At 42.8% G+C, this 23,853-nt stretch overlaps 1 protein-coding gene across 1 annotated transcript in view; it reads right to left on the reverse strand.

The window, feature by feature from the left end:
• Positions 1-23,853, reverse strand: part of LOC115780812 (pleckstrin homology domain-containing family A member 6-like) — a 222,148-nt gene that overhangs the window by 117,349 nt on the left and 80,946 nt on the right. Inside the window, exon 4 of the mRNA XM_030730223.1 lies at positions 12,659-12,731. Within this exon, the coding sequence (XP_030586083.1) occupies positions 12,659-12,731 (73 nt within the window). The remainder of the gene's footprint in view (positions 1-12,658; positions 12,732-23,853) is intronic.

Here is a 23,853-nt window from a genome sequence, read left to right on the forward strand (position 1 = left end):
GTGCCATTCGTTTGTGAAGAGGCTGTTTGGTTTCACCAATGTAGAGGTCCGAGCACTCTTCACTGCACTGAACAGCATACACTACATCGCTGATCTTGTGTTTGGCAGGTTTGTCCTTGGGATGAACCAGTTTTTGTCTTAGGGTGTGACTTGGTTTGAAGTATACTGAGATGTCATGCTTGGAGAAAATTCTTCTGAGTTTCTCTGACAAGCCTGCCACATATGGGATGACAATGTTGTTCCTCTTGTCCTTCCCATTCTCTGTAGTTTGTGTTTGGCCTTCATTCCTGTGCATCTTAGCTGATTTGATGAAGGCCCAGTTGGGGTAACCACATGTTTTGAGGGCTTTCTTAATGTGTGTGTGTTCCTTATGCTTCCCTTCTGCCTTAGAGGGAACACTTTCCGCACGGTGTTGTAGGGTCCTGATCACCCCAAGTTTGTGTTCCAGAGGGTGGTGGGAGTCAAAGAGGAGATACTGGTCTGTGTGTGTGGGCTTCCGGTAAACTTCAATGTTGAGGCTTCCATCTTCTTCTGTGCTCTCCATAGAATTTGGTCAGCTCTATGTCCTTTTACTGTGGACCCAAGGTGCAAACTCTTGGGAACCAGTCTGGACTGTCTGCATCTCAAGTTGAAACGAAGGTGGTTCCTGTAGTCCGCTAGCTTTCTTGAGTCCCTTTCATACTCCCGCACCAATTGAAGGGTGTTCCTCCCAAAGTGCAAGGCAATATGTCTGTGTAGATTCTCAGTCATCCAGGTCATAGTAGTCTCTGGAGCTTGAAAAAGGCGACTGGACTTCTTTTTGTTTCTTGAAGACGTTTCACCTCTCATCCGAAAGGCTTCTTCTATGGAGAGCACAGAACCACCTTTTAAGTGAAAGGATAAGACAGGTCCATTTCACCATAGATGCACTCCAGAACAAAATCCACCAGACGCAGCAGAAACTCTCATCACTCTTACCTCACATCATCGCAGAAGAAGTTTCTACATTTGTGGACAAAGCCCAGCTCGCACAACACATCAAAGGCAAGGAAAGACAACTACGTAAATTTCAAACTCTGCAAACCAAGGCATACCATTCATCTGTTAACAAACAGGACGACACGATAAGCAATGGAAACCAAGGAAAGTGGGTGAAGAACCTATCAGACAGGGTCCTCACCAAACCAGAAGAAAATGTGCTAGCCAAAGGACTCAACTTTGCCATAGCCCCACAACAGCTTCCTATAGTAGACCTCATCACAGCAACAGAAACCGCTATAAGAAATAACAAACTTTCTCATCCTGTAGCAGAACAGATCAGGATGAAAGTTTCAGCCACTCTTTCCAGTGCAAGACTTCCTCCATCCAACCTCACCATTCAGGAGAAGAAGGCCATCACAGCCCTAAGCAAGGATCAAAACATCACCATACTGCCAGCCGACAAGGGGAGGTGCACGGTTGTGCTGAATTCATCGGATTACCACAACAAAATTACTACACTCCTCAGTGACAACAATACTTATGAGGTCTTGAGACGTGATCCCACAAGCAACTACAAGAAAAAAGTTGTTTGCTGCCTGCAACAACTTGAAAAGGAAAAAGCCATTGACCGCCCCACTTACTACCGCCTGTACCCTGGAGAAGCCACTCCATGCATTTATGGACTCCCAAAGATCCACAAAGAAGGAGTCCCACTTCGACCCATTATCAGCAGTATAAACTCGGTCACCTACAACATTTCCAAACACCTCGCCACCATCTTATCACCGCTTGTTGGCATCACACCCCACCACATTGAAAACTCTACAGATTTTACTAACAAGGTCCAGAATCTTGTACTGGATCCAGATGAAACCATGGTGTCCTTTGATGTGGTTTCACTTTTCACTTGCATACCTACAACTGAGGCAGTGGAGACCGTCAGAAGACGACTACAGGAAGACGATTCCTTACTGAACAGAACCAGCTTCACCCCAGATCAGATTTGTGCACTTTTAGATCTCTGCCTTACCACAACATATTTTAAATACAATGATGGATTCTACAGACAGAAGCATGGATGTGCCATGGGCTCCCCAGTGTCTCCCATTGTAGCCAACCTTTACATGGAGGAAGTGGAAAGTAAAGCTCTTGGTTCTTTCAAAGGGATGGCACCTAGCCACTGGTACAGATATGTAGATGACACCTGGGTCAAAATCAAAACCCAAGAAGTAGAAGCCTTCACTCGTCACATTAACTCAGTGGATAAATACATACGTTTTACCAGGGAGGACACCAGAGATAACAAGTTACCATTCCTGGACTGTGCGGTGCTTATCGAGGAAGATGGAAGCCTCAACATTGAAGGTTACCGGAAGCCCACACACACAGACCAGTATCTCCTCTTTGACTCCCACCACCCTCTGGAACACAAACTTGGGGTGATCAGGACCCTACAACACCGTGCGGAAAGTGTTCCCTCTAAGGCAGAAGGGAAGCATAAGGAACACACACACATTAAGAAAGCCCTCAAAACATGTGGTTACCCCAACTGGGCCTTCATCAAATCAGCTAAGATGCACAGGAATGAAGGCCAAACACAAACTACAGAGAATGGGAAGGACAAGAGGAACAACATTGTCATCCCATATGTGGCAGGCTTGTCAGAGAAACTCAGAAGAATTTTCTCCAAGCATGACATCTCAGTATACTTCAAACCAAGTCACACCCTAAGACAAAAACTGGTTCATCCCAAGGACAAACCCGCCAAACACAAGATCAGCGATGTAGTGTATGCTGTTCAGTGCAGTGAAGAGTGCTCGGACCTCTACATTGGTGAAACCAAACAGCCTCTTCACAAACGAATGGCACAACATAGAAGAGCCACCTCGACAGGACAAGATTCAGCAGTACATCTGCATCTGAAGGAAAAAGGGCACTCTTTTGAGGATGCCAATGTTCACATTTTGGACAGGGAAAACAGATGGTTTGAAAGAGGAGTGAAAGAAGCCATCTATGTCCACTGTGAACAACCATCATTGAACAGAGGAGGTGGATTACGTCACCAACTTTCCCCCGCTTACAGTGCTGTCCTGAGCTCCCTTCCCAGACGTCTCAACCCCCATTCACACCTTTGTTCCAGTGACCTCAATAGGCCACAGGAAACAATGGAGCGGAGTCCTAAATTGGTTTCAACTGAAACCACTGATTAAATATGACCCACGCCCCCTTCACACCTGGGCACATGTGTTCACGCACATGATCAATAGAGGGTCATAACCACCTCCAGGGGACTACGCCCACAGGGGTTTAAATACCTGGGTCTCTCCACCATTTGTTTGAGAACTGAAGAAGCCTTTCGGATGAGAGGTGAAACGTCTTCAAGAAACAAAAAGAAGTCCAGTCGCCTTTTTCAAGCTCCAGAGACTACTATGACCTGGATGACTGAGAATCTACACAGACTCTTGTGCACTCATTTTTGCGGGTTGGGATAGGGAAGTGGCCTTGAGTGGGATGACGAGGTGGGCCAGTCAGTGGCACACCGATTAGGTGTGCACTCAACTCCTCCTAGAAAGCCTGGCGTGTCATGGCCTTCTGCTGCTGTGCCTTGCTGAGCTCCTTGTGCACAATGAATCTATTTGTGACAGCAATGTCCAGCAGGTGCTGAAAAACAGTCATTGTCCATCTTTTGGTTTTCTTGTGCACTGAGTTTGTTCCCAACATCTGGTCAGAGGTATCCACACCCCCTGTGTATTTGTTGTATTCGGCCACTGCTGTAGGCCCGGGCACGAGGATCCTCTGACTCTGCCCATCATTGTCCTTCTGCCACCGCAGGACAGTCTCCCCAGTGTAAACAGGATGGACAGTGGTGCACATGGACACTTCCCTGGTGTCCATCCATTTGACGAAGAGCAGCTCACCGTCACATATCCACCAGATGGAGCCTCTTTTTGATTTTTTGTTTAGAGCATTTTCTTGGGTTGTGGGGACACCAACCCTAGCCTGGCGGAAAGTGCCACATGCTCCAAACCCTTTTTGGCTCAGATGAGCCAACAAGGGAGAGGGCTGGTGTAAAAATTGTCACAGTACACTATGTAACCACTGCCCAGGTAGTCTTTCTTCACAGGCTCTGTGACCACATCGAAAGAAAGCCCCTTGCCTGAACCTGCATTGTTCCTGCCAGTGTACAGCTTGTAATCTACAGTATATCCATTTACATCAGCCAATACAAAGAACTTCAGCCCCCACTTTGTCGGCTTGTCTTTCATATACTGTTTGACTTTTATCCAGGCTTTAGTGGCAACCATCCTTTTATCAACAGAAATATGCTGTTTTTGATGATAAACACTTTTGCACTTTTCTCCAGGAGAGGTTTTAGTTTTTGGAGTGGGACATATTCCTCTGTTCCCCTTTTCCCCTCATTTGTTGTATCCTCCTCTGGATCACTCACATGAAGGTTGCTGGTGATAACAGTAAACCTATTTCTGGAATCACTGTCGCTGGGAAGGCCACGTGAAATATAGTTTTTTTCGCCAAAAGTCTGGCATTTGGGGGAAGTTGCAGACTGACATATACAGCAACAAGCCCAGGTATTTTTTTAGTTCTTCAGGCATGAGGTCAGTCCATCTGTCTATCCTCCTTCCCATAGCCTGTTTCTCCCAAACATATTTATTGGTGTTGGCACATATAACTTTGAGAACCTCTTTGTCAAAAAACAGAGCAAAGATGTCACCTGGTGCTTGGTTTGCAGTTGTTGTAAGTGCAGGCTGTACAACAGGGCAACGTTTGGGGGCGAATCGAGGTGGGTGAATGTGGTGAGTGTCGGGGTCTGCCTCCGTTTTCCAGCAGACTGTTGAGGCCTCAACGGTGACCGGCTACATGCAAAACCTCCAGCAGCATGAACTCCATGGCATTGGCTCCGGATGTGACTCCTTCCACAGCTGACTGGCCCTTCATCAGGAGGATTTCTAAAAAGATTTTTTTTTTAAATGTCATAATACATGCACTCTTTATACAACACAAATACTTTTTATTTCAAGAATTTTTTTTTCCAAATTCATACAAATAGGAGTAAGTAATAGGAGTAAGTTACTAGTAAGTCTTACACAGTAGAAGTAATAAAAGTCCATTTGAGATAAGCCCAATAACAAAAAAATATAATAAACAATGTTATAATGTAAATATCCAATGTAAACCGTTTTACTTACTGTGGTTGAGAAGGTGACAGAGTAGGCATGGCTGACTCCTGTTTATCTTCCTCATCAAGTCTCCTGGGGACTCTCCTCTCCTCGTGTGCTCTTCCTTGACATTTCCTCTTATATTGACAAACCGCCCAAGAAGGAAATGTCCAAAAAATGTTGAAAAAGCACAGTAGCAAAAACTACAAAAACACGCAAAATACACAGCAAGAAAACTAGCCAAAACACGGCAAAAGCACAATGGAAAAACTAGCAAGAATTGCAAAAGCATGAAAAAAAATCACTTCAGGAAAAAATACTAAAACTATTATTTACAAGATTCAGATTTATTTACACAGAATATACCTCTAAAACTTAGCTGAACTCCAAGAAATCACACCAAAACTTTGACTGGACACTTCTCCGCTGTCTCACAACCGCCGCCTGCAGGTGCCCCCCCCCACCCCGACACGGCACTCAGTCATTACTGTAATGCATGTAATAGCATCAGAAAGCCCCATTTCACAGCTTTCAGGGGCAGTTTGAATGATTAAAGTTGCACGAAGTAGCGAGGAGTTATGGTAATTTGAAATACATATGCGCCGCGGTGTCACCGGTGACCCCGTGGTTGTAAAAACCTGATTTCTAGAACTAGTCTCCTGACCAGTGTTAATTTCGTTGATGAAATATTTTCGTCAGTTTTTGTCAATGACCCTTTTTTCATGAAGAAAATGAGACAATAACTAAATAAAAACTACCTAAAAGGATAAAAACGATGACAAAATTAATCAACACTTTCGTCAATGAATGAAAACGAGATGAAAATGCTTGGTGGGGAGGACATCCAATCAGAACTGATTTAATTTTGTGACAGGGTGGGACAAGTTAGGAACACATGCAAGCAAATGCAAAGTTGCACAAATTTGCTCTAAACCCTGGAAGACCAAACTAGCCTGTGATTTTAAGTTATGTAAACAATTTCAGCAGGGAGAAAGAGAAGAGCCGAAGTATGGACATATTTCTCCTTTGACGTTGTGACAAACAAATCGATGTGTAAACCATGTGGGGTGACTATCTCGGATAAAAACACGACAAATCTTAAACGACATCTCCAAACCAGACACCCAGATCTCCATGCGAAGGTAAGCATTTTAATGTCATGCAGGGTAAAGTGTTTTTCCCAGTTTAGAGTTTGTGTTTAGAGAAAATCACCACACTGCATTGGATTAGCTTTTCCTAATCTTAGTCCTAAACACTGCCCTGTACCTTTCAGAGCGTGTCCTGCTGTAAAATGCTCTTATCATCTTAGTAGGGTGGTGTTGATCAGGTGTGTGGGAAGCAGGTGAAATGCCAAGGTTAATATATATATATATATATATATATATATATATATATATATATATATATATATATATATATATATATATATATATATTATTAATAATATTCCATAACTTTTAATAAATGTTTAATTTTGTGTGTGTGTGAATAATTCAAGGGAACTGAAGAAAAAGCATTTACATTTTACACTCTTTATATTTTAGTCAACTAATTTGACTGTAGATTTAGTTGACTATATTCTTACGATAATTTGTCGACTAAAACTAGACTAAAACTATTCAGATGACTAAATTATGACTAAAACTAAAGTACATTTTTGTCAAAAGACTCTGGCTAAAACTAAATCAAAATTTGCTGTCAAAATTAACACTGCTCCTGACAAGGGCTGTACTCTGTTCTACTCTGGAGTTCCCCTCAGTAAGAGGCAGCAGGAAGTTGATTGAGGGTTAAGGTGGCCAATTGCAAGTGTTTCTCCTCTTTGCATCTTCTCTGTGGTAAATGGGAACCTCAAAACAACTCTCATATGACCTGAAAACAAAGGTTGTTCAACATCATGGTTTAGGGGAAGGATACAAAAAGCTATCTCAGAGATTTCAGCTGTTAGTTTCCACTGTGAGGAACATAGTGAGGAAATGGAAGACCACAGACACAGTTCTAGTTAAGGCCTGAAGTGGCAGGCCAAGAAAAATCTCAGATAGGCAGAGGCAAAGGATGGTGAGAACAGTCATAGGTAACCCACAGACCAGTTCTAAAGAACTACAACATCATCTTGCTGCAGATGGTGTCACTGTGCATCATTCAACTATTCAGCAGATTTTCAAAATCAAAATGTCCAAAAATCAGTGACAAAGTTGAAGTTGTGCTGGGGCTGGATACTTCAACAAGACAACGACCCTAAACACTGCTCAAAATCTACTAAGGCATTCATGCAGAGGAACAAGTAAAACTACTGGAATGGCCATCTCAGTCCCCAGACCTGAATATTATTGAAAATCTGTGGTGTGATTTAAAGCGGGCTGTCCATGCTCAGAAACCATCACACCTGACTGAACTGGAGATGTTTTGTAAAGAAGAATGGTCCAAAATACCTTCAACCAGAATCCAGACTCTCATTGGAAGCTACAGGAAGCATTTAGAGGCTGATATTTCTGCAAAAGGATGATCTACTAAATATTGATGTAATTTTTCTGTTGGGGTGCCAGAACTTATGCACCTGCCTAATGTTGTTTAAATAATTATTGCACACTTTCTGTAAATCCTAAAAACTTCATTTCACTTCTCAAATATCAGTGTTCGTTTGCTATATGATATAGTTAACTGAAATTGCTGATCAACCAATGATTTATAAAGGAAAATCATGAGCATTATCAGGGGTGCCCAAACTTTTGCATAACACTGTAACAGTGGCTGAAAAAGTAACTGGTAAATGGCTAGCTAAGTTACCAGATCAGTCTAAGGACTTTGGATGAATTAGTGGTAACTACATTTTTGTGTGCGTAACTGAATCCGCATATGTGTATTGCAATCTGTGGAGGGATGGTGTGTGTACTGAGATCTGTGTGTGCATGTTCAGATGCGCATGTTTTGCGATCAGTGTGTGTGTATTCAGATCTGTGTGTGTAAAAAGTCTTGCTTGAATCACTCAAAGTCATCCAGTCATCAGTTGAAAATCCCCAGCTTTTTTTTCAGCTGGCTCTCTTTTTACACGGTGATTGTTGCTACACTTCAAGTTCTTTCTTGGTGAAAAAGTAGTTTTGCAAAGCATCTGTCATGCAGATATTCCAGCTGCAACTTGATCTCCCTATTCCTGCTACTGTGACTCCAAAAGAAGGTGCAGAGGTCAGCATGATCCGGTCAGACACAGTCTCATGGAAACCTTCACTATATTGCACATTATCACTGTGATCTGTCAATCTGAGCCAGCTTTGCATCAGCACAGTCACCACTATCAATAGACTAATATGACGCTGGAAGACTGATTAGTACGCCACCTGGTGGTAAGTACTGAGCATGTGAGAAATCCAGAGCCTGTGAAACTGAGCTTCATTGTCAGGGATAATGAACTCTCAATTACAGACAAATTGCTGCACGGATCTGTTGCGGTAGAAGCGTTGCAAAAGTCACAAATGAAAAGAGAGCCAGCTGAAAAAATGTTGGGTGACATCATAACTGATGGCTTGTGTGTATTTTCAGCAAAACTTCAAGACTTTTCAACCATTAATATCTACACACGCTTGCAGATTTATTTACAAACCACTATACACACATGGATTGCAATATGCACACACAAATATTTTGCTACTACAATAGCCCCATACTTTGACTCTTTTTTTTTTTGACTGTTGGAAGAAACTGAGGAGAGTCACTGTGCAATGTATTCTAGTACTTGCTCTAATAACATGCACCATCAAAGCAACAATAAAATTATCTCCCTTTTGAGTAGCAGTAAAAACCAAATGTGTCTTCTTCATTAATATGAAAAATGTTATCAGTAGCAGAAACACAAAAACAGAATAACAGAAATAAAATTTAAGCACACAGGCAGACATCCAAACCAAAAGACAGTGTCCATCTTGGGAACAGACCTGGTAAAATCAGAGAAATTATAAGAGAGAGAGACTACTCACAGAATTACATATTAGCAAAGATGATGGTTATTTTATCCCTGCACCTACTGACAGCAGAACTGGGAAACATGAACCTGTGTGATGAACACAAATCCACAACTTAGGTTGATGACAGTTTCAGCTTCATTGGGGTAAGCATTTTTATTTGTTATCATAGTAAACATATATGTAGGTAATATAGTTTACTGTTGGTAAGACCGACCTTTGAAGCATGCTCCTGGCAGGCAGCAGCAGAGTAGGGTCGGATGCCGACGTCAAGTGGCGGAGTGGATGCTGAAATGGACTGTTGCGAAGAAACCTTCTGTCTGTATTGGTTGTCATTGCTGCAGATACCATACTATCATACTTCCATGCATGCCGATGTTACTGTGCTGTTCAAATTCTGGAGCATAAATAAAGTACATGACTGCATGTGACAGGCTGCTGTGTGTTCTGACCAACACACCAGGAAGACACTCTTTATGAGATCCACCTATATAGTCCTTTCTGCTAGCTCTATTCAAGCCGGATGTGGTATCTTTTCCTGGATGGACAAGTAGCCTTCCAACTTTCAGCCATTTGCATCCCAGACAGAAGCAGTCAAATACATCTACTATACCTCTGATGGGAGACTACAGAAATGTTGAGCAACCTTCACACAGCAGATCAAGCACTAGGAGCCAAGCAGATGGAACAGCCCCATTTGGCCTCTAGGACCTCAAGCCCTATGAGCCAAAGTTAATGGGAAATTTTGGACTCATTCATTCCATCCCTTGAAGAGGGGCAAGAAGAAGAAGACACACAACCTCAAATTTTCTACCATTATAGTCCATTCCCACAGCCTGGTCATCCACCACAGTCATCCCCCTACCATCGGCAATGAGACACAGAGCCTCAACAGTCACCTCAGGAGCAAGTAAGCCAGTATGGGTTGCATGTGTTCCCAAGAGCCTCCTGCATCCTGAGCCTCCTGCAGCTAGATATGCATCAAGAATGAGCCCTGTCATTCCACACTTTATACCATCTTGGTTCAGAGGCAGTCACTGAAGAAGTCCTAAGGACAGTCCTCATTGAAACTGAGGCCATCCTCAATTCTAAGCCCCTTAAATATGTCTCAGCAGACATTGCAGACCTTGATCCTGTGACCCCTCAATTGCTTGTTGATGGGGCAACCTGATGGCTCACTACCCCTGGTTGAGTACCCCAAGTCTGAGCTCCTGAGCAAGAGAAGATGGAAAACACTCACAAATGCTGGGTGACAGATTCTGGGTAGCCTTTGTAAAAACCTACTTGCTTGGACTGCAAGGGAAGAGGCAAAATCCTGCACCAGACATCAGGGTAAGAATGGCAGTGATGCTGGTTGACCCCCACTTACCTTGCACATCATGGCAGATTAGGAGCGTGATCAAGGTATTTCCAGGACCAGAAGGGTGAGTGAGAACAACTGAGGTGCAGATAAAGAACCACGTGTACACTAGTCCTATCACCCATTTAACAGTGCTCCCAGAGATAACAGACCAAGAGGACAACCCTGACGAGCAAAATGGACAGTAAGTCGTCCTTTCCAGGGAGCAAATTTGGACTCCAAATTGGGGGCGGCAATGTTGGAAAGACCGACCTTCTGACTTTGCTCAGGCAGGCCATAGCAGCATAGTAGTAAGGTCGAATGCTGAGGTCAAGTGGATGTTGAGATGGACTGTAGAAGAGAACCTTGTGTGTCGTGGACATCCTTGCTGCACATACCAGCATGTGACTGCATGTGATGGGCTGCTGTGTATGCTGACCGACACGCCAGGAAAACAACCTTTATGAGATCCACCTATATAGTTCTTTCTGCTAGCTCTATTCAATAATTACCATGGCACTTGTTCAAGGAATTAGCAAGACACAGTTGATCATGTCAGCATTCTGGAAAATAAATTAAGCTGCAACTTTTTATCACATTTTACTGGTGATACTATTCGTGTTCTTTTTATGTTCTGGTGACAATTTAAAGTTCTGAGTTTCTCCCTGTTGTCTAGCCCTGTTGTCCAGGGTGTACACTGCATCTCACCCAATGACAGCTCAGACAGGCTCCAGGAGGGCTGGGCGATATATCAAGTTTTTAAAAAATATCAATATATTTTTATACACAATATAAGATGAGACAATATCGTTTATATCGATACAGTCTATGTCACGTTACAATCATACTTGTAGATCCACCAGTTCATCTCTGCACAACTTCACACTGCCCCACTTCTCTCCCTCACTGCTTCCCTTATAAATATGGAGTAAGCGACTTTTTTCCAGTGAGGTCCGCAACATTTGGAGAGTTTCAGAATCCTGAAATCCTCTGCTGTCACCATGTTTTGTGTACGTACAGCCTTCACACTGCGTCCGTTCGTATGCTTTGACATCGCCCGGACCCCCAAGAGTCCCTGACAGTAGGTAAGAGGGCCCCGCCATACATCAACTTTATAGCAGAAGTTGGTTGCACCATAAGTCAGGTGACCTTAATAGAGGAAGTGGGTATTTTCCATGTGCTTGCAGACACTGCATTGAGCAGGTGGGCCCTTTGCTGTGATACATAAGCACATATGTCTATGGATTTACTGAGGTGGCTAGAATCCTGCAGATGGAATTTTGTTCATTCAGTCTGTCACAGTACTGGATGTACAGGAGTACACACAGGAGGAAGCACTTTCCAGTGAAGTGGACTTCACCAGACTGACTTTTTAAAAATAAGTCAGCCTTTTGCTATTTTTGCTCTGTATTTTTTCTGTTTACATTTTAATAGCACAACTGTGAGTCTTTTTTTATAGAGTAAAAAAAATATTAATTTATTTGAGGAGCATTATTATTTAAATATGCCAATAGTTGATTTTTTAGCAATTTCTCATGTACATCTACAGATGAATGTTAATAAAAGTGCCTGTGCGACATTTGGGACATGTAGCTTTGACTCAGAACTGACTTTTTGTTTATACCTTTTGAGAAGAAAAAACATTGAGATATATATCATATATCACCACTCATATTAAGATATTACTTTTGGTCCATATTACCCAGCCCTAGGTTCCAGCCCTAATGGATGAGCAGTTAAGAAAAAGGAAGACTAGACAGACTCTCTCCCCATTAATCTATATGGGTGCTTCAAAATAACAGCTCACACAACTGCTGGCAGGTACAGTATTACCAAGATTGCGATAAAGTGGCAAGACTTGCTTGTACAAGGGAATGATTTAAAACCTTCTCAGAAGTGGCAAACCTTCAGAAATTCCTATGGGAGCATGGCAAAAACTAACTCAGCATGACACAAATGGACTGAATACCCTCTTTATGAAGGTTAGTGTTCATGGATCTCCTCTCTGACACTAGACAAATAAGGGAGTGATTAGTCAAATGCTGAACTGTTTGGAAAAAAGGTTTCATCATATATGTAGTATAACCAAGCACAAAGCCCCCACAAAAAGGGAGGAGGGGGCAATGTAATGTGTTTTTAAGAGGCACACACACACACACGTGCCTGCAATTACATTTTCATACTAAAATCTTTGATGCTGTTTGTCAGGCTGAAGAACATTAGGCACAAACCTTTGTAATAGAAGAGACACCTGTCAGCGAGGACAAACCACCTCTTGTTCCACTGCTTCAGTCCACTGCTGGCCTGTAGAGAACACACATCACACATTCAGTATGATGTTTTGGTGTTATGGTGTTTATATATATATTAGGGGTGGGACTCGATTAAAAAAATTAATCTAATTAATTAGGAGCTTTGCAATTAATCGAAATTAATCGCATTTTAATCACATTTAAATATTTAACATGATCAATATTAATTTAAGTTTGGTTGATGAATGAATGAATATACATAAGTTTAAACTTCCAAATTTTGTTTATTTTCCCACCAGTCTACTGCACAGACCAGCGAAGGGTGGAAGTGCTCCTGTGATAAGCAAACTCCTGAAATTAAAGTTAAGCATCATAACTGGATAGTTTTATTCAACATTGTCTCACTTAATATAGTTGGAAATTAATCGTTCGCTCAGCTGTATTCCTTGATGTTGAAATGTGTCATGCTTGTTTTAACAGCTTATTTTGAATAAAATAATTAAACTTAAACCACAAAAAGGAGAAAAAGTTCATTCTCCGTTTAACCAGCTGCTTTTACACAGCTGGGCTTCACACTCACGGTTGCTAGGCGACATGAGCTACAGGTGAGGACAGGTGACGCTGATATGAAAGCTAGGCTTCGTGGGCTCTGAAGGACGTGGGCCGGGTCCTTCGCAGGATGCGGCCCCTGAATTTGGATATTGTGCGTCGATATAATCTGTATGCCGGGAACTCGTGCACCACAAAAAGGTGCAAAGGTTCATTCTCCATTTAACCAGCTGCTTTTACACAGCTGTGCTTCGCACTCACTGTTGCTAGGCGAAATGAGCTACGCAGAGGTGAGGGCAGGGGGGAGCCAACCAAGATGGCGGCTTGAGCAGACGCTCCTTTTCAACCTGTTGCGCCAAACTTGTTAGATTCACTGGAAAATCCTCAACTAAACGCTACACACTTATTAATATTGTTCGTAACAGAATCCCAACCCTTTTTGATGGCACCGATGTTCTCTCCAGACAGGAAAAGATCCTCTAAGGCAGGGATACTCAACTTGATCTAGCCGAGGGCCACATTTGGAAAATGAGAAGTGGCCGAGGGCCAGCCATTAAACTACATTCATATAAAATGAGCAAACTTTAAAAAAGACTGATAGCTTGTGCTCATATTTTGATGCATTTTATTAGCTCCACTGCAATTCAGCAAGATATATTTTGAACCATCTTGAACAGCATAGCTGGAACGTTTCCTATTATGCAGGCAAATATTGGGCAAATTCAAAAATGAAAATGATTATTAACAGTTCTTAGGCATAGAATGAACATATTTCAGCTCTTTTGGTGTGAAAGCTGTTTATAAAATATATTAAACACATAACTGCACAGTGCAAGCCACCAAATGTTGGAATAGTTCAGAAATACAATTAAAAAAAAAAAAAACTGCTTTACTATATTTCAGTTATTTTAAAGTTTGGAACAGACAGCACAGGTATGTAATCAGATGTTTATGTTTTAACCTCTTCATGCATCACATACTATTAGTTACTGACTACATGCTTAATGTGAGGTAACACATCTCATTTCCTTTGAGAGCTTACTGAAGTTTGGTTTCTGAGAGGTCAAGGCAATATGCAAGCACTGGTTGAGATGTGAGTCGGTGAGTCTATTGCGCTTTTTGTCCTTAATTAGATTCATCACTGAAAACCCCGACTCGTATATGTAAGTGGATCCGAACATTGTCAAAATGTATATAGCGAGTCTTTTAGAGTTCGGATACTGATGAACAGAGTGTGCCCAAAATTCACACAGTCTCTCCTCTCTGAACTTGGCTTTTAGGACATCATTAGCCTGCATCTGGACCAGTTCCAGCTGGAAAGCGCCCTCACTGATAGCAGGCACAGCGTTTTTTGCCTCTGCTGGGCAGCTCCCGGTGACAGCAACGGCGAACGGGTTGCGCACAAACAGTAGCAGTTGCTGTGGGATTTTGAAGTTGTGAAACCGCGATCTGAAGTTCTCTGACAGATTTTTTAACAGTGCTACCATTCGTGACAGCACAATCCCATTTGTAGGAACATCACGCAGGGTAGGGAAGTGAAGTTTTTTCCCCTCTATGTCCGTCACGAATACGCCCAAGGTTGTCTGAAAAGCGCTCACTTTTTCAAAGAGATTTCCCACATTCGAATCCCCACCTTGGAGCTGCAGGTTAAGATGGTTCAAGTGATTAGTGATATCACACAGAAATGCAACCAGAGCCACAGATTCCTGATCTTGCATAAACTGAGAGAACTCATCTGCTTTCTTTGTTTTTTGACCGGAAAGAAATTCTGTGATTTCTTTGCGCAGTGCAAAGAAGCGCTGTAGGACTCGCCCCCTGCTCAGCCATCTGACATCATTGTGCTGTAGTAGGTCTGAATATTGAGCTTCTTGCTCCTGTAGTAGCATTTTGAAAAGCCGGTGCTGTAAACTTGAAGTTGAGCGAATGTGATTTACAATTTTGATCACTGTGTCCATCACTCCTTTCATTTCACCAGACAGTTTGGCACACAACACCGTCTGGTGAATGATGCAGTGTAGTGAACTAACTGTGGGGTGGTCCGCTATGAGACGTGATGCTAAGCCCCTCTCTCGTCCTATCATAGATGGCCCACCGTCAGTTACAAGGAGGTTGATTTTATCCAGCTCCAGAGAATTCTTATCAAAGAAACTTTTCATAGAATTGTACATGGCCTCACCTGTTGCATTGCTCTTGATGGGCAAAAGGCACAGCAGCTCCTCTTTGAAAAGCTCCCCGTTAAAATATCTCACAAACACGGACAGCTGTGCAGTGTCTGTTGCATCTGTAGACTCGTCCATAGCTATTGACATGTAATCCACACACTTCAGTTCAGCAAGTAAAGTAGAAAAACTGTCCTCATACAAAGTTTCTAGTCTCCGTGCCGCCGTTGAATCCGAAAGCTGAACCTGCTTCACGCGGTTAACGATGTCATCTTTGTGTTTGTCACCGGCAAACAACTCCTCCACGATTCCCAAAGTGCACACTTTCACAAGCTCAGCGTCCACAAATGGCTTGCCCTTTTTAGCCAGCTCCCAGGTTACACGCAGTGAAGCAGCGGTGGCTTTTTCAGCAGCAGTAGTGGAAGTCGTCAAGGTTGTTGATGTGGTAGCATAAGACAACTTTAAGGCCTCAGTCTTGTCTTTTCGTGCAATGCTACCAACCGGGAAAGCTGCACTGAAGCTAGCATGTTTTGACTCGTAATGCCGCTTAATGTTAGCAACTTTGCATACAGCAACTGTCTTTTGGCAAATTAAACACAACGGTTTTGCGTTGGCATGAGGTGGCAAAATGAATGCAAAATCATCTGTCCATTTGTTATTAAACTGTCTGTTTTCAACGTCAACTTTTCTCCGCTTACTAACCTCACTCATTTTTTGCCAAGATATTCATTTAAGGACACGTCTTTTCCTCGCAGATCAGCAGTGATTCTTGACCTGCGCAAACTGTTCACTACCTTAAAGGCCCAAATCATTAGGACCTAAAGGGCCGTGTACAAACTAATGATTCTGTCTTACAGACAGTTCACTTTGTGAACACAAGGGGGAATTATTCAGCATTTGTTACACAATAAAAGGGAAAATTATTTTAATTTTGAGCAATTACAAGAAATGGCCGCGGGCCGGTCACCAGCCAATCACGGGCCGGATTTGGCCCGCGGGCCGTGAGATGAGTATGACTGCTCTAAGGTGAGCAAAAATCCGCCGGCTACCTCCAGCAACATCCTGACCTCTGCGGGACACGACTACTCCATGATGGCTGATGCTGCAGCTCTGACATTCCCGAACGAAGAAGAGTTCCCTCCGCTGCCTATCTTGCCAGAAGGGACCCCTTGTAAAGAACCAGCCAACAAAAAAGCCCTTGTTGTACAAGGTGAGGAGAAAAGCAGCACCAATTCCGACATAATTAAAACTCTGTCCAAGCTGATCAACACCCGTTTTGACACCGTAGATCAGTCATACTCATCTCACGGCCCGCGGGCCAAATCCGGCCCGTGATTGGCTGGTAACCGGCCCGCGGCCATTTCTTGTAATTGCTCAAAATTAAAATAATTTTCCCTTTTATTGTGTAACAAATGCTGAATAATTCCCCCTTGTGTTCACAAAGTGAACTGTCTGTAAGACAGAATCATTAGTTTGTACACGGCCCTTTAGGTCCTAATGATTTGGGCCTTTAAGGTAGTGAACAGTTTGCGCAGGTCAAGAATCACTGCTGATCTGCGAGGAAAAGACGTGTCCTTAAATGAATATCTTGGCAAAAAATGAGTGAGGTTAGTAAGCGGAGAAAAGTTGACGTTGAAAACAGACAGTTTAATAACAAATGGACAGATGATTTTGCATTCATTTTGCCACCTCATGCCAACGCAAAACCGTTGTGTTTAATTTGCCAAAAGACAGTTGCTGTATGCAAAGTTGCTAACATTAAGCGGCATTACGAGTCAAAACATGCTAGCTTCAGTGCAGCTTTCCCGGTTGGTAGCATTGCACGAAAAGACAAGACTGAGGCCTTAAAGTTGTCTTATGCTACCACATCAACAACCTTGACGACTTCCACTACTGCTGCTGAAAAAGCCACCGCTGCTTCACTGCGTGTAACCTGGGAGCTGGCTAAAAAGGGCAAGCCATTTGTGGACGCTGAGCTTGTGAAAGTGTGCACTTTGGGAATCGTGGAGGAGTTGTTTGCCGGTGACAAACACAAAGATGACATCGTTAACCGCGTGAAGCAGGTTCAGCTTTCGGATTCAACGGCGGCACGGAGACTAGAAACTTTGTATGAGGACAGTTTTTCTACTTTACTTGCTGAACTGAAGTGTGTGGATTACATGTCAATAGCTATGGACGAGTCTACAGATGCAACAGACACTGCACAGCTGTCCGTGTTTGTGAGATATTTTAACGGGGAGCTTTTCAAAGAGGAGCTGCTGTGCCTTTTGCCCATCAAGAGCAATGCAACAGGTGAGGCCATGTACAATTCTATGAAAAGTTTCTTTGATAAGAATTCTCTGGAGCTGGATAAAATCAACCTCCTTGTAACTGACGGTGGGCCATCTATGATAGGACGAGAGAGGGGCTTAGCATCACGTCTCATAGCGGACCACCCCACAGTTAGTTCACTACACTGCATCATTCACCAGACGGTGTTGTGTGCCAAACTGTCTGGTGAAATGAAAGGAGTGATGGACACAGTGATCAAAATTGTAAATCACATTCGCTCAACTTCAAGTTTACAGCACCGGCTTTTCAAAATGCTACTACAGGAGCAAGAAGCTCAATATTCAGACCTACTACAGCACAATGATGTCAGATGGCTGAGCAGGGGGCGAGTCCTACAGCGCTTCTTTGCACTGCGCAAAGAAATCACAGAATTTCTTTCCGGTCAAAAAACAAAGAAAGCAGATGAGTTCTCTCAGTTTATGCAAGATCAGGAATCTGTGGCTCTGGTTGCATTTCTGTGTGATATCACTAATCACTTGAACCATCTTAACCTGCAGCTCCAAGGTGGGGATTCGAATGTGGGAAATCTCTTTGAAAAAGTGAGCGCTTTTCGGACAACCTTGGGCGTATTCGTGACGGACATAGAGGGGAAAAAACTTCACTTCCCTACCCTGCGTGATGTTCCTACAAATGGGATTGTGCTGTCACGAATGGTAGCACTGTTAAAAAATCTGTCAGAGAACTTCAGATCGCGGTTTCACAACTTCAAAATCCCACAGCAACTGCTACTGTTTGTGCGCAACCCGTTCGCCGTTGCTGTCACCGGGAGCTGCCCAGCAGAGGCAAAAAACGCTGTGCCTGCTATCAGTGAGGGCGCTTTCCAGCTGGAACTGGTCCAGATGCAGGCTAATAATGTCCTAAAAGCCAAGTTCAGAGAGGAGAGACTGTGTGAATTTTGGGCACACTCTGTTCATCAGTATCCGAACTCTAAAAGACTCGCTATATACATTTTGACAATGTTCGGATCCACTTACATATGCGAGTCGGGGTTTTCAGTGATGAATCTAATTAAGGACAAAAAGCGCAATAGACTCACCGACTCACATCTCAACCAGTGCTTGCATATTGCCTTGACCTCTCAGAAACCAAACTTCAGTAAGCTCTCAAAGGAAATGAGATGTGTTACCTCACATTAAGCATGTAGTCAGTAACTAATAGTATGTGATGCATGAAGAGGTTAAAACATAAACATCTGATTACATACCTGTGCTGTCTGTTCCAAACTTTAAAATAACTGAAATATAGTAAAGCAGTTTTTTTTTTTTTTAATTGTATTTCTGAACTATTCCAACATTTGGTGGCTTGCACTGTGCAGTTATGTGTTTAATATATTTTATAAACAGCTTTCACACCAAAAGAGCTGAAATATGTTCATTCTATGCCTAAGAACTGTTAATAATCATTTTCATTTTTGAATTTGCCCAATATTTGCCTGCATAATAGGAAACGTTCCAGCTATGCTGTTCAAGATGGTTCAAAATATATCTTGCTGAATTGCAGTGGAGCTAATAAAATGCATCAAAATATGAGCACAAGCTATCAGTCTTTTTTAAAGTTTGCTCATTTTATATGAATGTAGTTTAATGGCTGGCCCTCGGCCACTTCTCATTTTCCAAATGTGGCCCTCGGCTAGATCAAGTTGAGTATCCCTGCCGTAGATGGTCAGCGACAATGCGCTAAAAATCGAGGGGCTTAAAAAATCTGTTGACTTCGCGTTTGAGGAAATTAAAGATGTGAAGAAAAGGGTCGACACGAGGCAAAAAAAGATGGGGCTACCCTCCTCGAGTTAGAGAAAAGGATCATTGATGCGGAGCGGTACTCCAGACGTTGGAACCTGAAATTTTATGGAATATCAGAGACTGTCTCCAAAGAAGATGTGAAGAAAGAAACCATCAGGATCTGTCAAGCTATTCTTCCAGAAGGGAAACAAAAGCTACCTGATGTGATTGATACTGTTCACCGCTTAGGAAAATTGAGAGAGAATGACAACAGACCAAGAGGAAACTTCCTCCAGTTCTCATCCCGAACCTACGGAGATGCTGTGTGGAAAGCCGCGAAAAACAACACCTTCTTGAAGGAGCGCCATCTTCACTTTACAGAGGATCTGTGTCCAATAGATCGGAAAGCCAGAGCGGCACTTTGTCCGGTGATCGAGGCGGTGAGGAAAGAAGGGAAGTTAGCCTATTACGTCGGTGTGCGAGCCTACGTGAATGGTATAGAAGTCGGTCTCTCTGTTGACTGATATGGACAAAAGAGACTAATGCAGCTGGAGCAGTTAGTTTATCTTAAGCTAATTAGACAACTCTGCTACCAACATCCAGAAGGACACAAAATAAGAATTTCTAGTGACATAAGAATATGCAGAAACTTTAAACCCACATTCTATTCAGGTAATTTTGTTCAGAAACATTAAAATATATGTTCATACTCGTTTGGCAGCTCCAAGTTAAATCTAAATATGCTGCAATTTATTTACACTTTTAAAACACTGTTAGTAAGTGTTCTCTATATGTAGCATTAATTCAAAATAACTATATATTCTTTTACACCTTATTTGTTAATTGGCACATAGTTTGAAAGTAACACAGCACACACACGCACAAAGCTTACATCTTTCTTTCATAAAACTGTCTTTATCTATAGGTTCATTGAATGCCAGGGGGTTAAAAAATGCCACAAAACGGAAAGGTTTATTTATTTTTTCTAAACAACTAAATACAGATATTTTTTTCTTTCAAGAATCACATTCTACTAGTGATGACATAAATTTCTTCAATAATATATATCCATCACATGGTAGCCAGCATTCAGATGGCACTCTTACTCTAGAAAACAAATTTCAAAGTGACATCCTTTTCTATAAGTGTGATACTCAGGGACACTTTGTATTCATGATATTGTCATATTGACCAAATGTTGTTCAAATTTTTATGGAAAAATCGATTACATTACTTAAGAAAATCTGTGGTAATGAACTCTTATGAAAAAGGAGGATTAAATTTTCTGGATTTCACAACTTTAAATAATACGTTCAAAGTGAATTGGTTGAAGTCGTATCTAAAAAACCCATTGCCCATCTGGAATATTTTCCCAAATTACATGTTCTCTAGCTTAGGGGGGCTCAATTTCCTCCTTCTCTGTAATTATAATGTACAGAAAATACCAATAAAACTCTCTGCATTTCACAAACAAGCACTTCTTTCATGGGCACTTATATATAAACATAATTTTTCTCCTCATAATTTCTTTATCGGGAATAAACAATATATCCTTTACAAAAATAAATTACTTTTTTACCCTCATTGGTTTAACAATAAAATCCTTCTGGTGGGTCAGCTATTTAACAAAAATGGGTGTTTACTCAGTTACAGTGAGTTCAACCTCAAGTATAACTTTGATGTAACTTCTAAAGAGTATGATACTGTGTTTGATACTGTAACTAATGATATATGTGAGCTATTTAGAAATAATGTTGTTGATGAAGATAAGTCCTTGTTAAATGTAACTGACACCACCGTTGGTAAAGTCTGTTTTTCTTCTCCTTGTAAGAATAACAAAATTATTCGTGCTCTATTTCAACAAGATGTTGCCTCTGTACCCTCAGCTGTTTGCTACTGGAAAAACTTTGTCCCTGATTCACTGTGGAAAAAAGTATGGACATTTCATCAGAAACTTTTGATAAACAACAAAATGAGAGATGTCTCCTTTAAACTGTTACATAGAATTTATCCTACTATTTGGTCTTGTATGCCTGTTCAGAGATTCTGGCAGACGATATGTACGGACTTATCCACATGGTTTAATTGCGATATCCCTGCTTCACCAAAACTGTGCATTTTAGGTGATGTAAGTGAATTACACATGGAAAAAAATGTATCACACATAGTTATTACTGCCTTATGCATCGCTAAGAAAACTATCCTCATGAACTGGAAATCAAAAACTGATTTATGCATTGCTCATTATAAGAATCTACTTTTAGAGCACATTAGTCTGGAAAGAATGTCTGCCACCTCCAAAAGCCAAATTTGAATCTCTCTGGTCCCCACTGATCAGCTCCATCACATGATGGGGGTGACCAGCTGTGGTCTTGTCTCGCGATGTACCCGGCAGGCGGCTGGGGGTGAGCCGAGGGATTCGGGTGTCTGATGGCTCTTGGACTGGAGACCGTGGCTGCCATTCTGTGGTTTCTGTGCCAGCCCTGGTGGTTGGTGGTGGGGCTTGGACGGATGCTCTTATGGTCTTGGGGTGTGGGGCTGGGGGGCCTGTGGTGGTGGGTGGTGGCCCCGTCCAGGTGGCCGGCTTCCTCTGCGGGGCCGGGGTGCCGGGTCTGGGGCCCTGGTGCTCGGGGTTGCCCATTTCCCGGTTGGGCCTTTCCCTGCGCTGGGGGGGTCTGTGCCCCCTTGGGCACGCCGCCGTACGGGGTGGGTTGGCCCACGTTGGGATGTCTGGCTGGCATTCCGGGATTCTGGGTGCCCCTCCCTGTGGGGTGTGGGATGCTCAGGTGAGGGAGCAGCAGTTTCCCACATGGGGCAGGTTGGTCCTGGACCCAGGACCACTGTATGTATGTGTTTGTGTGTGCATGTATGTGTGTATGTGTGTGGAGATGAGAGTGAGTGGGTGACATTTATTGTAATGGTGTGTGTGGGTGTGATATTTGTTGTCTTTTGTATGCCTGTGGGGCGTGTGTTTGCAGTGTGGGTGGTGGGTGCCGGCCTGGAGCACGGCAGTATCCTGGGGGTGTGGCCACTCTGGGTTGCGCTGCGGTTGGATGTAGGGAACTGGGCTGTCCAGTGAGCCAGCAGTTAGCTGGCTCTCTTACTCCGGGGGCTAGTCCTCTACCTCCCGGTCATATTTATCCTGACCCTTCCCCTCCTCCCACTCAGTTAAACATCACATTACACACACGTAGGTTTTTGGGGGAGGGGGGCTCGTGCTCCAGTGAGTATGGCCACCTCCTCGGCTCTGCTCACTGTGTTGCTTGATGTCCCACTCCTCCCTTTTAATTGCATCAGTCAGTTTATAACACATCACAGTACATATAGGGCCTTGGGGGGCAGGTGTGTCACACAATGGTTAGTGGGTGGCACTGCTGAAGTGGCGCCACTTGTCTGCTTACTGCTGCCTGCTCCTCAATTTTATTTACATTTTAGACATTGAGGGCCTTGGGGGGGCAGTGTGAATGGGCACTGTTATTCAGTGCTCATATTACATCTGTCCCTCCAATTTTAATAGCACCATAGCTTTAACACAGTCATTAACATTCCTATCATTACATACACTCACATCACCCCCAACATGTTGGGTGGGAGGAGGGGGTGGGCGGGTCTTCTCACAACCCAGTTTCTTGCACCCTGCCTGGGGTGAGGACTGGCTAGTTGTTTGGGGCTGGGTTGGCTGTCAGTTAAGTTTGCATGTTTGAGTTTGCATGTTCACGGGGAGAACATGCAAACTCCACACAGAGAGAGGGAGAGGCCTGGGCCAAGGTGGAATGGAACCCAGACCTTTCAGATGTTATTCTGAAAGGTGTATATATATATATTAGGGGTGGGACTCGATTAAAAAAATTAATCGACTTAATTACAAGCTTTGTAATTAATTAATCGAAATTAATTTTAATCGCATTTCAATATTTGACATGAGAAATATTAATTTAAGTTTGGTTGATGAATGAATCAACATACGTAAGCTTAAACTTCAAAATTTTGTTTATTTTCCCACCAGTCTACTACACAGACCAGCGAAGGGTGGAAGTGCTCCTGTGATAAGCAAACACCTGAAATTAAAGTAAAGCATCATAACTGGATAGTTTTATTCAACATTAATGTCTCACTTAATATAGCTGGAAATTAATCATTAGCTCAGCTGTATTCCTTGATGTTGAAATGTGTTATGCTTGTTTTAACAGCTTATTTTGAATTAAAGACTTAAAATTAAACCACAAAAAGGAGCAAAAGTTCATTCTCAGTTTAACCAGCTGATTTACACAGCTGTGCTTCGCACTCACAGTTGCTAGGCGACATGAGCTACAGAGGTGAGGGCAGGTGACGCTGATATGAAGGCTAGCCGCTCACTTCTGGCCTTTGCGGTCTTCGTGGGCTGTGAAGGACGTGGGCCGGGTCCTTCGAACGATGC

This window comes from Archocentrus centrarchus, chromosome 5 (assembly GCF_007364275.1).
Source record: "Archocentrus centrarchus isolate MPI-CPG fArcCen1 chromosome 5, fArcCen1, whole genome shotgun sequence".
NCBI lineage: Eukaryota > Metazoa > Chordata > Actinopteri > Cichliformes > Cichlidae > Archocentrus > Archocentrus centrarchus.